Here is a 15,940-nt window from a genome sequence, read left to right on the forward strand (position 1 = left end):
GACAATAGAGTTTCTCCGAGCCAAGAAGTAGAAATCTTTGAAGACGATTTCACGCTGGTAAATGTTGCCTTCCATCGAACCCACCTTTGCAAGGGAATTTGCCCTCTCACTTCCAACTATAGAGCAATGTGAGAATAAGTCCCAGACAAAGGTAATGGAAAAGCAACGTCTTGATAAAGTGGTCAATTGTTGGGACCCTGGATACGCCGCTGGGCTCACGGTTGGCAACAGTGCTTGCCGACCTGCTGATGCCACGTCAGCATAATAGGAGTTAGGCGTCGTACACAAATTACGTAACGCAAAAAATCTAGAATTTAGACCCCCTCCCCCTCCTATGTAACAATAAGTAACGTTTGATAGGACCCCCCTTCTATAGTTACGTAACGCTAAATACACCCCCCCCCCATATTCAATTTTGACATAATAAGTAAAAGTACACAAAGTAAAGCGGGCCACAGACTACAAACATTTGTACAAATGCGATGAAATTCGATGAAATTTTGTCGCTGTAAACACGATTTGCATAGTGTATGGCACTGCTTGAATGAGCGCCCAAACGGTTGGAGTAAAATCGGTCGGGATCGAAATATTTTGTACAAAACATCCTCCCAGCCGGGGTGGAGATGGTTTTTTTGTTGCTGTTTTCGCCAGCAATCGTTTGTGTTCGCGTGAAAAATGTTTGTATAGTGTGTGGGCGAGCATAGATCAAACAATCGTCGTGGAATCATCGAATTTGTACAGGCCATTTGTGTAGTCTATGGCCCGCTTAACGGGGGTTCTTATCTGGGCCCCGTCAAAGGTAATAATAAAAATGGGCTTGATCTCTCCTTGATAACGCATGATCTCATCGAACTCTGGTAGTTCACACGCCCTGTTGAAATCCAGTCCATGGGAAAAAGCTGTTGATGAACAGTGTTTTCCTGAACGCACCTACTTAACCACAATTGACGCTTTCGCCAAAAAAAGAAAATTACAATTCTTTTCTCTATGTTTTTTCCATTAATTTGTTACGTAACTGAACCAAGTACCCCCCCTCTCCCCTAAGTAACAGCAAGTAACGCAGACTCAACCCCCCTCCCTCCCCTACATGCGTTACGTAATTTGTGTACGACGCCTTAGGCTGATGTCATGCTGAAGCAACTAGCAACGCAACGCAACGCAACGTTCCAATTAGATTGCGTTGCAACGCATTGGTATGTCATGCTGGCGCGACCTGTGACTTTGAAATTCCCTACAAATCATCACTTCTCTACATCTGATAATGCTTTGAATCGTCTCCTTTCTTTCGGGAGCCATCAAAAACTCATCAAATCACGACCCGGATTGCAAGAATGCCAAAATTTGAACCGACAAAATTCCTTGTTTTTTTTTGCGGGAACTAAGATTTCATGAAAATTTTCTCGCCGATTAAGATATTTTTTAGTTTATTATCATAAGTTCGGACAGATCTTCGTACTATATTGCTTAAAACCCAGAATCACTACTTCAAATCGAGAAAAAACAATATTCCTATTGGATTTCCTACTAGTCGCGCAACAAAACACATTGGCATCAGATTGGTCGCGCTATACAAAGCGACCAGTATGACAGCTAGGTCTGCGCGATTTCCATGGAGATCAAATGAGAGCTGGTTAGTCGTGTGAACGTTGCGTTGTAGGTCGCGTTGCTAGTTGCTTCAGCATGACATCAGCCTTAGAATTGAGATCTCCTATTGTAACACAGCTAAATTACGTCCGCACAAAAGTATATTTTTACCAGTAATAAAAGAAGAATTTTATACACTCAGAAAAATACTATTATGTATGCCATAAGATTCTCTTATGAAGTGGCGCCATAAGAAAAATTAATGAAATTCATAAGATTGTCTTATGACGCGAATGAATTCTGAAGATGAACGCCTTCAATGAGAGGTTGTTGCTTTTCATAAGAGATTCTTATGGAAACAGTAAATCACTTTCTAATAAGAAAAATTCTCGATATTTCATGCTGAAAACATGCTCTTTATTGTTTTCCAAATTCGTTTAAAATTAAATCCTTCATTGTCACCATCAGCAGCGCATCAACAGACGGCTCCATCAAGGTTTTTTTTGCCGCATCTTAATCTTCGACCTTTCGTTTTTTACCGATCAGCTTGCTGAAAAGTAAACAAATAATGTATTTTAGTTTACTAATATGTTCAACGTTCACACCAAAAACAGCAAATCGAACTTACCATTCCGGAGATAACAATAACATTTAACATTGAGGGAAAACTATAATAACTATGAACTGGCGATTGCTTCGTACTGTTAGATGATGAAAAAAACTGATGCTATGAATGAATGTGTTCATCATTTTTTCACAATGCCGTTTCTTCTATTTTTCATAAGAACATCGTATGAAAGTTGAAAGAATTTCATAAGACTCTTATGAAAAATTAGTTTGGACGCAAAAAAGTGGTTCATAAGATGTATCTTATGAAATTTATAATAAGATTTCCTCTGAGTGTAGTAGTTTACGTCGTTCGCGTTCTTACTTTTACCTCGGTCACACCCCGTCACGAACGCCGTAACAGTGGCGACGAGTATGTCGCGTAATTGAGTGAAAATTAAGCGCAATAATCTTCACTTAAGAGGCAGGTCACCCACGCGGAAATATCGGTGCACTATGGAGAACAATAACCTCAATTCGCATTCGCCGCTGGAATTCACAAACGCTGGAGAAGCTCTCCAATCCGGCCCGCAACACCATGGAGGACAGAATCATCCCCAGCAGCCGATATTTGGTCACCATGGTCAACAGCAGCAGCCACGCTCAATCCCTTCGGATCCGTACCTCGCCCAGTTTTTCCAACAACAGCAAGCCTACACGAACCAAATGCTCCAGCAGCAACAACAGTTCATACAGCAACAACTTACACAATTCCGGGACGCCCTGTTAGCCATCAACGTTCAGGTCCCCTCCAATCCGGAAATCATTCTCGACTCTTTGGCCAACAACGTGAAGGAATTCCGTTTCGACCCAGAGAGCAACATAACCTTCGCCACGTGGTATGGGAGGTACGATGATCTCTTCGAAAAAGATGCTGCAAGGCTTGATGATCCAGCAAAAGTTCGCCTGCTCATGCGAAAACTTGGAGCAGCGGAGCACGAGCGCTACGTAAGTTTCATCCTCCCTAGGCAACCAAAAGATTTTACATTCACGGAGACATTGGACAAATTAAAAGTCATTTTCGGTTCCACTGAATCCGTGCTCAATCGCCGTTACCGTTGCCTACGTCTGGAGAAACAACCAAACGAGGACTACACCTCCTATGCTTGCCGCATAAATAAATCTTGCGTCGAATTCGAGCTGCAGAAACTCTCCGAGGAGGAGTTTAAATGTTTGATGTTCGTCTGTGGCCTGAAAGCAGAAAAAAATTCCGAGGTGCGAACTCGCTTGCTGTGTAAAATTGAGGATAGACGGGACGTCACACTTGAGCAGCTATCCGATGATTGTCAGCGTCTTCTATCCCTCAAAAGAGACACCGCAATGATTAAAGCTACACCGCCGGCCGCGGTGCAACAGTTAAAACGTCATCATCATCATCATCGAAACAACAACAAACATCCAGCTGCAAAGGTAAACAGTTCGAACAAGAATCTACCTTCTACTCCGTGCTGGCTCTGTGGTGCCATGCACTATGTGCGTGATTGCAGTTTTAAGGGACACAAGTGCAGCACCTGTGGCAATACGGGCCATCGTGAAGGATATTGCTCAACAGCGAGACAGAATCGGAAATTTTCCAGCCGAAACAACAAGCCTCATCGAGTCTACACAAAAACGGTGAGTGTCCTTGTAAATAAGTTGCATAATAGCCGTCGTTTCGTTCAAGCTAAGCTAGACGGCATTGATGTACGTCTCCAATTGGACACTGGTTCCGACATCAGCGTTATTTCCCTCAAAACATGGGAGCGTATGGGTAAACTGCCAGGTACTCGGTCGTTCAGGTCAGCGGAATCGGCATCCGGAGATCACTTGAGGTTGCTTTTCCGTTTCGATTGTGATGCCATTATCCACGATGAGAAACGCCGTGCTCAATTCCACGTCGTTGATAGCCCACTCCACCTACTGGGCATCGACATGATGAACGTCTTCCAGCTATGGTCAATTCCGATCGATACCTACTGCAATCTCATCACTCGTTGCTGTGACAGCGTGGAATCATTAAAAGCAACCTTCCCTGCTGTCTTCCAAGAGCGACTCGGTCTCTGCAACAAAACCCAAATCCATCTGCACCTCAAGCCTGACGCAGTCCCCGTCTTCCGTCCGAAACGTCCCGTAGCCTATGCGATCTACAACACCGTGGACGATGAACTTGATCGCCTGGAACGGATAGGAATCATCTCTCCAGTCGACTACTCCGATTGGGCTGCGCCTATCGTCGTGGTGCGAAAATCGAACGGCACGATTCGCATCTGCGGCGATTATAGTACTGGTCTCAACACGGCTCTTTAACCTCACCAGTACCCCCTTCCGTTGCCGGAGGATATTTTTGCGAAGCTGGCAAACTGCACCGTCTTCAGCCAAATCGATTTGTCGGAAGCGTTCCTGCAGGTGGAGGTCGACGAAAGCAGTAGGCACCTTTTAACGATAAACACTCACCGTGGCCTCTATCGTTATAATCGTCTTTCGCCTGGGGTAAAAACAGCTCCTGGAGCCTTTCAGCAAACTATCGACGCTATGCTGGCAGGCCTACCGGGCATCTCTGGTTACATTGATGACTTGGTAGTTGGTGGAAAAACCCCGGAAGAACACTGGACCAGAATCAACGAGGTGATGCGACGGATCCAAGATTTTGGCTTCACGATCCTGTGTAACTTGAGGTTCGCTCTACGCTGGCTGAACGGGAGACACACACTCGTCCTCGCCCAAGATCGTATCAGGTATCAGAATAGGGGTAGGCTTAATAGCGGCACGTTATCCAAACATACGGGAAAATTGTGCCTAGCCTTTTTTTATCCAAGATTTCATCATTTACCTGAGAAACCTGAAAAACCTATAAAAGGAAGAAATAAATTCAATCTATTTAAGATGGCATAAAGCCTTTCCACTAGGGATTATTAGCATTAAAGCTCTTTTCTACATTCGGTAAGGAATGATAGAATGTTTTTTAAGTTTAATTTCTTAAACTCAGATTCGCTTAAAGCGTAAGATCCCAGAGTACGAAAACGTAGTCTGGCAAATGAGGGACAGTTACATATAAGATGGAAGGGATCTTCCACATCTGATTCACAACTACCACATACTGGAGATTCAGCACGCTGAATGTTGTGCATGTGATAGTTGAGTTTACAATGACCGGATAGTGCTCTGATCAAGATGCTGCAATGAAATTTATTTAAAGTTAATAAGTAACTCGATATGATTGGAGATGGTTTTTCTAAAAATAATTTAGTTTGACGACAAGTGTCCAACTCTTCCCAGTATCGTTCATGCTGGTTAGAGGACCAAGTTTGAATTTGGTTTCTGAACCAACATGGTGATATTGGGACAGCCGGCTCTGGTCCGTAAAATTCCTTTTCCGACCCAGCTCTAGCGAGTTCGTCGGCGCATTCGTTTCCAAAAATTCCCTTATGTCCGGGTACCCATAGAAGGTTTAATCCATTGCCTTCAGCAAGTTCTTCGATTGCTTTCCGGCATGCGATTACCAGTTTTGATCTAGAACTGGAAGCACTGAGTGATTTGATAGCTGCTTGGCTATCTGAACAGAAATAAATTGTTCTGAACATAATCTTCTTTTGAAGTGCAATTTGCACTCCATACATAATAGCATATAGCTCAGCCTGAAAGACTGTACAATATTTTCCTAGAGGTTGAGCATATTCTATGTTCAACTCGTGACAGTAAATTCCTGCACCTGCACGGCCGTTTGATAATGAACCGTCAGTATAGAATACAATATGAGAGGACATTTGGTCCTCTACGAAACCTGATAACCATTCTTGAGAAGAAGGAAATTTGACTTTAAACCCCATGTAGGGAAAACTACTCGAGAGTGTTAAATCGTTTGGCGCTAGATTAAACTTGTTTAATCTAACTAATTCAGGCCACACATTTGTATGACTCGATGATCTTTCGATATTTCCTGACAGCCAGAGACCAACTGCCTGTAGACGAAAAGCACATGAGAAGGCTTCCTGTTTTAGGAACAAGTGTAGAGGTTTGATAGAAAACAGAGCCTCTAGTGCTGCAGTAGGAGTTGTAGTGAACGATCCGGACATCCCCAAAAGACACATTCTTTGAAGGTGATTTAGTTTAGTCCGAACTGTTGCAACTTCTCCTTTCTGCCACCACACTAGACACCCATAGGCCAGAATTGGTCTTACTATTGTGGAATAAATCCAGTGAATATGTTTAGGTTTGAGTCCCCAGTTTTTTCCGATTGCACGTCGGCATTGTCCGAAGGCCATGCATGCTTTTTTGATTCTGAATTCGATGTGATCAGACCAGTTTAATTTGGAGTCAAGAATGACACCCAAATATTTAACTTGATTAGACACGGTGATTTCGGAACCATAAAACAGCAGAGGGCGCACCCCGCGGGTGATACGTTTTTTAGTAAATAAAACAATGTTAGTTTTTAGAGGATTAACTGAAAGTTCTACATGAGAACACCATCGTTCAACAGAGCGCAGAGCTTGTTGCATTATATCAAATAATGTGCTTATGCACAAACCTCTTACTAGCAGAAGATAATCATCTGCGAATCCATAGGTTGGTATTCCACGGTCATTGAGTTTTCTCAACAAACCGTCTGCAACTAGGTTCCACAAAAGAGGTGATAGTACACCTCCCTGTGGGCAGGCATACCGGGCATCTCTGGTTACATTGATGACTTGGTAGTTGGTGGAAAAACCCCGGAAGAACACTGGACCAGAATCAACGAGGTGATGCGACGGATCCAAGATTTTGGCTTCACGATCCTGTGTAACTTGAGGTTCGCTCTACGCTGGCTGAACGGGAGACACACACTCGTCCTCGCCCAAGATCGTACGTGAACTGACGAGACGACGACTCACGACATGCCACGACAGCATAGTTGTCGTGTGTGTGTGTGCGTGTATAGACTTAGATGGAGGGAGATAATCGACTCGGAAAGGCTTATCACCCGAGGGCGTGTCACTCTCGCAACTAACGGCTACACATCTCCCCTCTACACCAAAAAATGAAAACAAGAAGCGATGCTTCGAGAAAAAAAACCTTACGACTTTTCATGGAGTGTAATTCTTGAGCTCACAAGAATTACACTCCATGAAAAGATTCCTTAGAGCTGTTTCATCTGAGAATGTTTGGGTCAGGTTGACCAAGGATGTACAATTTCCATACTAATAAATCTTCTCCATTTTCTTACGTACGTGTGAAACTTCGGATCGTACCGACGCAGAGAATCACCCAGCGCTAACGAGAGGCACCGACCCGAAACCCATCACCGAAATGTACCTCGAACGTATGCGCCTAAGTGCGAAGGGCATTGTCAACTAACCGTTATAAGTAGTCCCAAGTAACCATTAGGCCGTTAAAATTGGCTCTAATTCAGCCTTATATTCGAATATAGAACCGGCTTTAAAAGCTCATAAAGCCCTATATTCGACTATAGTGCTGTTCTAAAGCCACTTTTGGCGTGTATTTCGGCCGATTAACGGCTTGACCCCACTTTTAGATCGCGTCAATGCGAAGCTGTCAAAATATTTTCGCAGCAAAAAAAGAAAAAAAAGATTTGATGTTTTGCCGCCCTCTTCCCGCAAAGCTATTTTTTCTTCGTTCTCTATCTATCTCCCTCACACTCGTATTTTTTCAATAGCTGTTGGATAGGAACTGGAATCGAACATATAATTTTTAGGAATATGTATTGTTTGGTGACTTTGCCGCATGATCCACCTACGTTCTTATGTCAACAAGCGAAAATAAGGCTTACTTAAATGAACATTTGTGAGTTGCGATTGAAAGGAAAGCATTATAGAGATTGAAAATTGTAAATATTAAATAAGAATTTTTATTGATCTCAGAAACACAATGAATGTACACTATATTGTCAACACTTGATAGCTCTGCATGCTTATCTGAGGAAGTAAAAGCACTTAAAAATACATCCGTTCCAGAACCTAATCGCGCTCCAAGGATTGCCAAACGGTACTTCAAGTAAACCACGAAAGGAACCACGAAAAACCCTGCAGAAATCTGCATCGAAGGCTCCTTCCGCTGTTCCTCCAATTGCTCGTGGGTTCGAATTTCGGGTTGACGGTGTTTTCAACGAAAATTTTCTGGTGTATCGGGAATTCCATTCGGATATATGCTGGCTCGCATCCACTCTCCATCATCTCCATCTGTCGATTTAATTTGTATACTCTGCGAAGGATTTTAGAATCGTAGCTACACAAAATGTAATAATTTCTCTCAATCCAATCGTGTAAAGTTTATGAAGTATTTGTACACTTCTTCTTTTCGATTCATATCTAAATATTTTTATTATTTTTCTTCAAGGCTCAGATGTCATTTACTGATGTCAATTTCATCTACAGGGCTTTGAAGCCCTGAAGCACCGTATCAAAACCAATATACGGCCTATTTAACGTCTTCATTCGAACAGTGCCTATAGGCATTAAAAATCATTATTTACGGCTAATAGGCACTGGAGTGCTGTTATTTGTCCATTATGCGGCTTATAACAGGGCTTAATGGTTTATTGGGGTGTTACCAAACACCCATTGGTATCGACAGCAAGAGACTCTGCCAACTGACAGTTACTGGCAGTGCTGCTAAATATCCATTTATGTCGGCCGCGGCTGCGTCCGACCCATCGATAGAGAGAGACTGGATACTTTTCAATGAACATCGACAGAGGTTGAGGATGGCCCTGGATTGGCTCCTGTTCCGCCTTTGATCTTCCTCTTTCTCTCCTCGTTCTTCGAATTTCAAAACACTCGATGACAAACTATTTTATTTGGCGTCGTTTAAACCAACCGGTTTGCACTGGACTGTTAAAATGGTGATCCATAAAGTGAACCTTCAGAACACTCTTCATGTTGGTCCTCCCGATCCAACGAAAATTCATAAAGTGAACCTTCAGAACACTCTTCATGTTGGTCCTCCCGATCCAACGAAAATTCATAAAGTGATCCTTCAGAACACTCTTCATGTTGGTCCTCCCGATCCAACGAAAATTTATAAAGTGAACCTTCAGAACACTCTTCATGTTGGTCCTCCCGATCCAACGAAAATTTATAAAGTGAACCTTCATGTTGGTCCTCGTCAAACTCCCATCGTGACTGGAAATTTAATATTTTGATCGAAACTTCCACCGTAAACAAACTTCAGCCGAAACTCTCAACGCGACTGTAAACATAAGCTTTTGATTGGAGCTTCTATCGCAGTCAAACTTCAGTCTTAACTTAATTTTTTTCGTAATTTTGGAAAAGGAAAAAAAGATGCATTCGAATCCACAAGCTCAGACTCTAATCAGAAATGAGCAAATAGTTCCACCGTAAGTTCGAATATTGCTTAGTAAAATAACATTTAGCTCACACAGTTATTAAATTATTTCCCTTTCCTTTGGTATAAGTTGGAAGACCCAGCGCAGCCAAACACTTTCTGTCCTCAGCTCTGTCTCAATGAATCACCTGAACTTTGATTTTACAATAGAACATTTGATTTTAAATACAATCGCAAAGTAATAATATACATTTTTCAAAACCATTTCATTTTTTAAGAATTGGCAGTACAATCTCATTGAACGATCATAAACTTTAGTAAACATTCCATAACTATAATGGTTTTTTCAGTAGTTTAAAACTTTCAAAGGCAATATGCTTTTATATTTAAAATTAGTTTTTATCGTTATCAGAAAAACTAATGTCTTCACTCACCCCGAGGTACTTTATTCAAAATGTTCGTTATCCAGAACAACAAAAATCATAGCATAAAAGATTTAATTATATTCCCCAACAAGTACTTATTTTAAACAGACATGATGCAATCGTGCATCTCTACAAAACTTATATTGCCATTTTAGCAGAACGATTTCAGCACGTTAAATTCAAACGAACCGATTGCGAAAACAATCAAAGCAAGTTTACAAAGATTACCTTTTTTCTTTAGTGAAAATATCACAGTGCAAAGACCACTTGCGAACTCAAAAGCCAATTCGGTCGGCAGCCAAAAACAGTTAACGAAGAGCGCATCAAGCCGTGGTTGAAAGTCGTAGGGAGAGAACAAAAACGAGCGAGAGGATGGTGTGGTAATGTTCGTTCAGTTTCTCAATCAATGAACATCCGTATGAATATGTGTGTGTTCTGATGTACTCGCAAACTACTTTGCACTGACCAGAAAAATGAGAGCTTTTTTATTTGATTTTGTTCAACGGAACGGGAAGAGGAAAACAAAGCCAAAATCCTTCTTCCATTTCCAACGGATTTTTGATTGTTATTGAAATCAACAGCTTAAAGAAGGACCCAACTAGATGCTGACACTTCGCCGATAAAAATATAAATGTTTGATTCACAGCAGTTTATTTTCCAGCTGCTAAGATTCAGTACCACTCTCCGGGAATAGCAAATAAGCATTTTAAATAAACTACGCATTACATTTGATTGCAGCATTTTCTTCAAAATTCTATTCTACATCATTTACTTACCGAATCATTCACAGGTCCTTGTACACACTTTATAAACAACTTCATTTCCTAAATTTCATTTTACACTACAAACACTTTACGCAACAAAAAACACGCGCACCTCCCGTTCAGCCGATAATTTTCTTCTGGCAGGATGCGCCATTGTGTACCTTGAGGTTCGCTCTACGCTGGCTGAACGGGAGACGCACACTCGTCCTCGCCCAAGATCGTACGTGAACTGAAGAGACGACGACTCACGACATGCCACGACAGCATAGTTGTCGTGTGTGTGTGTGCGTGTATAGACTTAGATGGAGGGAGATAATCGACTCGGAAAGGCTTATCGCCCGAGGGCGTGTCACTCTCGCAACTAACGGCTACACAGATCCGTCTCGAGAAGTGCAGTTTCGTAAAATCACAGATCAAGTATTTAGGCCATATCCTTGATCGCAACGGCATTCGTCCAGACCCTGATAAGGTGCAAGCAATCCACAACATGGCAGCTCCGACAGATGTCTCCGGAGTTCGCTCATTTCTGGGGGCAATAAATTACTACGGCAAATTTGTACCCCAAATGAGAAACCTGCGATTTCCTCTGGACGAACTTTTAAAAGATGGAGCAAAATTCGTCTTGACTTCCGAATGCCAGGCATCTTTTAATAAATTCAAACAAATTTTAACCTCCAACTTAATGTTGACACACTATGACCCAGCGCTCGAAATAGTGGTGTCGGCAGATGCTTCTTCGGTTGGTGTTGGTGCCACGATCTCACACAAGTTTCCTGATGGCACCATAAAGGTAATTCAACATGCCTCCCGTGCATTATCACCTGCAGAGAAAAACTACAGACAGCCAGATCGCGAGGGGCTCGCAATCATATTTGCCGTAACAAAGTTCCACAAGATGTTGTTCGTTCGAAGATTTCACCTTCAAACCGACCATGCCCCCCTCCTCAGGATCTTCGGTAGCAAGAAGGGCATACCGGTTTACACCTCCAACCGACTACAACGATGGGCCCTAACGCTACTCCACCACGACTTTTCCATCGAATACGTCCCGACCGCAAAATTTGGTAATGCCGATATATTGTGCAACTCAAAAAGATCCTGTTTTGAAGCGAGTGTACCAATACTTGCAAAAAGGCTGGCCCCCTTCCTTAAAGGCCTTACCAGAACCGGAAGTCAAACCATACTACGACCGACAAGACGCACTCAGTCTCTGCCAAGGGTGCATAATGTTCAGCGATCGCTTGGTCATTCCATCGGAGTTCCGCAAACGTTGCCTGGACCAAATCCACCAAGGTCATCCGGGTATCCAGCGAATGAAGGCAATAGCTCGGTCGTACGTTTACTGGTCAGGATTAGATTCCGATGTAACCTCCTATGTCAAGTTGTGCCGAAATTGTGCCATTGCTTCAAAATCCACTCCAATTTCAAAACCGTCACTGTGGCCCACTCCGAGCAAGCCATGGGAAAGGGTTCACGTAGACTATGCTGGACCATTGGACGGAGAATACTACCTGCTGGTCATCGACGCCTTCACCAAGTGGCCTGAAATTGTTGAGACACATCGTACGACATCCATCTCAACGATTCGCATTCTGAAGGATCTGTTTGCTCGGATGGGTATGCCAACTACACTCGTCAGCGATAATGGAACTCAATTTACAAGCGAAGAGTTTCAAACGTTCTGCTTAGAAAACGGCATCGATCATCTGACCACTGCACCGTTCCACCCACAAAGCAACGGTCAGGCGGAACGCTTTGTAGATACGTTCAAGCGTGCAATTAGAAAAATTCAGGAGGGAAGGACAACCGTCCGAGAAGCATTGGCCACCTTCCTTCTCACCTATCGAAGCACACCAAACCCATCGGCACCAGATGGGAAATCTCCAGCCGAAGCGATGTTTGGCAGACCAATTCGAACTAGTCTGGAATTGCTTCGACCACCACCGGAACCAGATCGAGCACCTTACCATGAAGACCCCCACTCGCAAAGATCCTTTGCGAAAGACGAACTCGTTTTTGCTAACATCTACGTCAGGAATAAGTGGAACTGGTTCCCGGGTGTCATACTGGAGAATGTTGGCAGAGTAATGTACAACGTCTGGATTGACGGAAGACAAGTGGTACGCTCGCACATCATTCAACTCATTAGTCGAACCGAACAGGAACCGGAAATTGCGACGAAAACCAACTTGCCTCTGAGCATCCTTCTTGATGCTTGGAACCTCCCACGTTCGCCTACAACCAACGAGTTTCCAACACAATCATCGCCAGTATCAACGCAGAATCAGCAGTCTTTGCCATCATCTACGCCGAAAACTTTGGTTGATGTTCACAAGTCGGGACTCGAATCGTCAGCTGGTCTGCCATCACCGATACAAGCATCTTCGCTTACACCACCATCGCCGGAAACCGTATCCGGCCCGATACCTCAACCCTCTGAAACCAGCACATCTATATCAAGATTTCAATCTGCCATCGAAGAACAATCAGCCGTACAAATGCCACGAAGATCTTCACGTACCCGAAGAGTTCCGAGGAGGTTCGACTCGTACCGGCTGAATTAAGAGGGGAGATGTTGGGACCCTGGATACGCCGCTGGGCTCACGGTTGGCAACAGTGCTTGCCGACCTGCTGATGCCACGTCAGCATAATAGGAGTTAGAATTGAGATCTCCATATTGTAACACAGCTAAATTACGTCCGCACAAAAGTATATTTTTACCAGCAATAAAAGAAGAATTTTATAGTAGTTTACATCGTTCGCGTTCTTACTTTTACCTCGGTCACACCCCGTCACGAACGCCGTAACATCAATATATCTCGAATCTTTTTGAGGAAATACGGCGTGAGATTTCCTAGTCTTATAGAGCGGATCGCTTGAACAGAGCTGAGATTATCAGTTATAATGGAGTAGTGTTCAACAGGTCGTGTGGCAATACTATCCAAGGCCCAATGGATAGCATCTAGCTTTGCTAAATATACAGAGCATGGTGACGGTAGGCTGAAAGAGGCGCTAGATATTTCATTGAACACTCCAAATCCCGTTGATTCCTCTATTAGGGACCCATCGGTAAAGAACATCATCAACGTGTCTATATTTAGCTTCGAAAATCTTTGGAACCTTTTTGGCTGACTAAGCATTCAAAACTATTAAAGTAAATAACTTAGAATACACTGCAGGTCGTTTGACCTTTCTTTATATTCCAGAACGATTATAGCGGTTCTGCTAGAGATCTAGTTTTGTCCTAATATGCTTATTATGGTCAATGAAATGATTTTTATATGTTAAAAAATTTGGAAGTTCCAAATTTCAAAATTTTACCAAAAATCATTTTGCAACTAGTTATATTTCTATTAACATTTTGTAAAAAAAAAACGGGAAGGGTTCAAACAAAAATTCTTCATAAAATAATGTTTTTTTATGGGGTTGAATAAAGCGATGAGTTAAACATGCATTTTATTTTTATCATCTGTCACTAGATCGTTGTATAAATTTTTACAAACTATACGAACTTTGAATCTACTTACGTTAAACAACAAACTTGTAGAAGAAACGGACCAAAAAAAAAATGTTTTTTAACTATTGAAATAACGGTTTGAAAAACCTCATAAATATGCTCACTTTGTTTACACTTGAGCTCACTCTATAAATTTCACATGCTGGCAGCAGTGCAGCTGAACTGGAGCGAATGGGAGCGCTGGGGTTTTTTTTTCGAAACGGCAATAACGAAGATTTTTATATCAAAGCTACATATATCCTCTATACATCTGTTCATCTGTTGTGCATCCAGCACCTGAACTGTCAAGACCCGTTTCGACTTTCCAGTTACGAAAGCCGCATTCACATCTTAACCTTCAGTTCTTCGCTTCTCTCCGAAAGAACAATTTTTCTAATTGATGGGGCTAATTGGTGTTATGAGGACTTTTAACAGCTCCTTCGATCATTCTGATTTTGACTCTTCTCCTGATCAACCATCGAAGGCACAGGTATGCCAAGTCACCAAGTCTGAGTGCCCAGAAGGGGCATCGTTAGAGGCCTCAGTAGCCGGTATTGTCAGAGTGCTAACTTTGTAAGACAATTTATAAAATTGGAATTTGGAAACTTGATAGGTGTGGTTGGAAACATTGGAGGCCGGGGAAGGTTCCTATTATAGTTTGAGACCTCTCCCCCTCTCTGGAAGGTCTCACTAACAAAACTAACATTTTTGAATATCTCGAGAACTAATCAAGCAAACGAAACCAAATTTAGTTTGGATGTATGGGTAGGAAGAATATTTTAAGGATAGTTTTGATGTTTTTGAAGATGGTCGTTTCAAAACTTACAAACTTGGCGGACTTTCTTTCATATCCGATTTAAACCGACTTCAGACTTGATACGATCTTTTCACTATGCAGTTAGAATTGCGATTAGCAAGACCAGAGGAATAGAGGCGTAGAGGATATAGCCTTCAACTCTTCTAAGCCAGCAGGCATGAGATCGAATCCCGGTAACGGCACACATAGAACACTTTCTGTGGGATGGTGGTTTTACCATTTGTAAAACGCTAGCCTTCATATCCTCGAATAATGTACGCTTGGAGTTAAGAAAAAGGAATCTCTTCGAGGAAACATCAAATTTTATTGAGATCCTGTATGTGATTGTGTTCGTTTAAAAAAAACATGGTTTGAGACCCCTCCCATCAATTTTTTGCGCAATTCGAGAACTAATCTACATACAATTTACCGCATTATTCGATAACTAGTCATTAAAACGAAACTAAATTTGACATAGGAAGGTATTTAAGTACGGGAAATGTTTCTACGATATTTTGAGATCCATGGCTTCTTCCAGTAATCGAACAAACGAAACCAAATTTGACATGGGAGTATATTTGAGCACCAATGGGAAGAGGGGAATAAGAACTGATTATTCAAATTTAACAGCAGAGGGTATCCCAGTAGATTTTTTTTTCTATGATTATTTAAAGCTTCTTCCTCCTTTCTGTAAAGCGATAGGAAGGTAAAAGAGGAGCATCCATACATTTTTTTTGCACAGCTCAAGTAATAATCGATCAGATGTTAACAACTTTTGGAGGGAGAATATTTAAATACAAGAAATATTTCTATGATGATTTGGTTCCCCTCACGGGATACGAAGACGGGAAGAGGGGCCATACGTTGGTTTTTTTTTATAATTCAACAGTTCATCAAATAAATTGAATCAAATTTACACGGGGTAGTATAGGTAGATACGTGTACCTACGAGAAATGATTCTATGGTTATTTAAAAACCCTTTTCTCCTGGAAATGGAAACACGTAAAA

At 42.1% G+C, this 15,940-nt stretch overlaps 2 protein-coding genes across 2 annotated transcripts; both read left to right on the plus strand.

The window, feature by feature from the left end:
• Positions 1–2,646: 2,646 nt before the first annotated feature.
• On the plus strand, positions 2,647–4,772 carry LOC129752433 (uncharacterized protein K02A2.6-like). The gene has a single exon (XM_055748213.1). It carries the CDS (start codon positions 2,647–2,649, stop codon positions 4,474–4,476), a length of 1,830 nt encoding a protein of 609 aa, XP_055604188.1. The 3' UTR covers positions 4,477–4,772.
• A 7,093-nt stretch (positions 4,773–11,865) lies between these two features.
• Positions 11,866–13,203, plus strand: LOC129752434 (uncharacterized protein K02A2.6-like). Its single transcript, XM_055748214.1, has one exon. The coding sequence runs from the start codon at positions 11,866–11,868 to the stop codon at positions 13,201–13,203; it is 1,338 nt and encodes a 445-aa protein (XP_055604189.1).
• The last annotated feature ends 2,737 nt before the right edge of the window (positions 13,204–15,940 follow it).

Source organism: Uranotaenia lowii, chromosome 3 (assembly GCF_029784155.1).
Source record: "Uranotaenia lowii strain MFRU-FL chromosome 3, ASM2978415v1, whole genome shotgun sequence".
NCBI classification, from domain to species: Eukaryota; Metazoa; Arthropoda; class Insecta; order Diptera; family Culicidae; genus Uranotaenia; species Uranotaenia lowii.

Excerpts from the sequence above, each read along its gene's own strand:
- LOC129752433 (XM_055748213.1), top strand. The coding sequence starts at position 2,647 with ATGGAGAACAATAACCTCAATTCGCATTCGCCGCTGGAATTCACAAAC.
- LOC129752434 (XM_055748214.1), top strand. The coding sequence starts at position 11,866 with ATGTTCAGCGATCGCTTGGTCATTCCATCGGAGTTCCGCAAACGTTGC.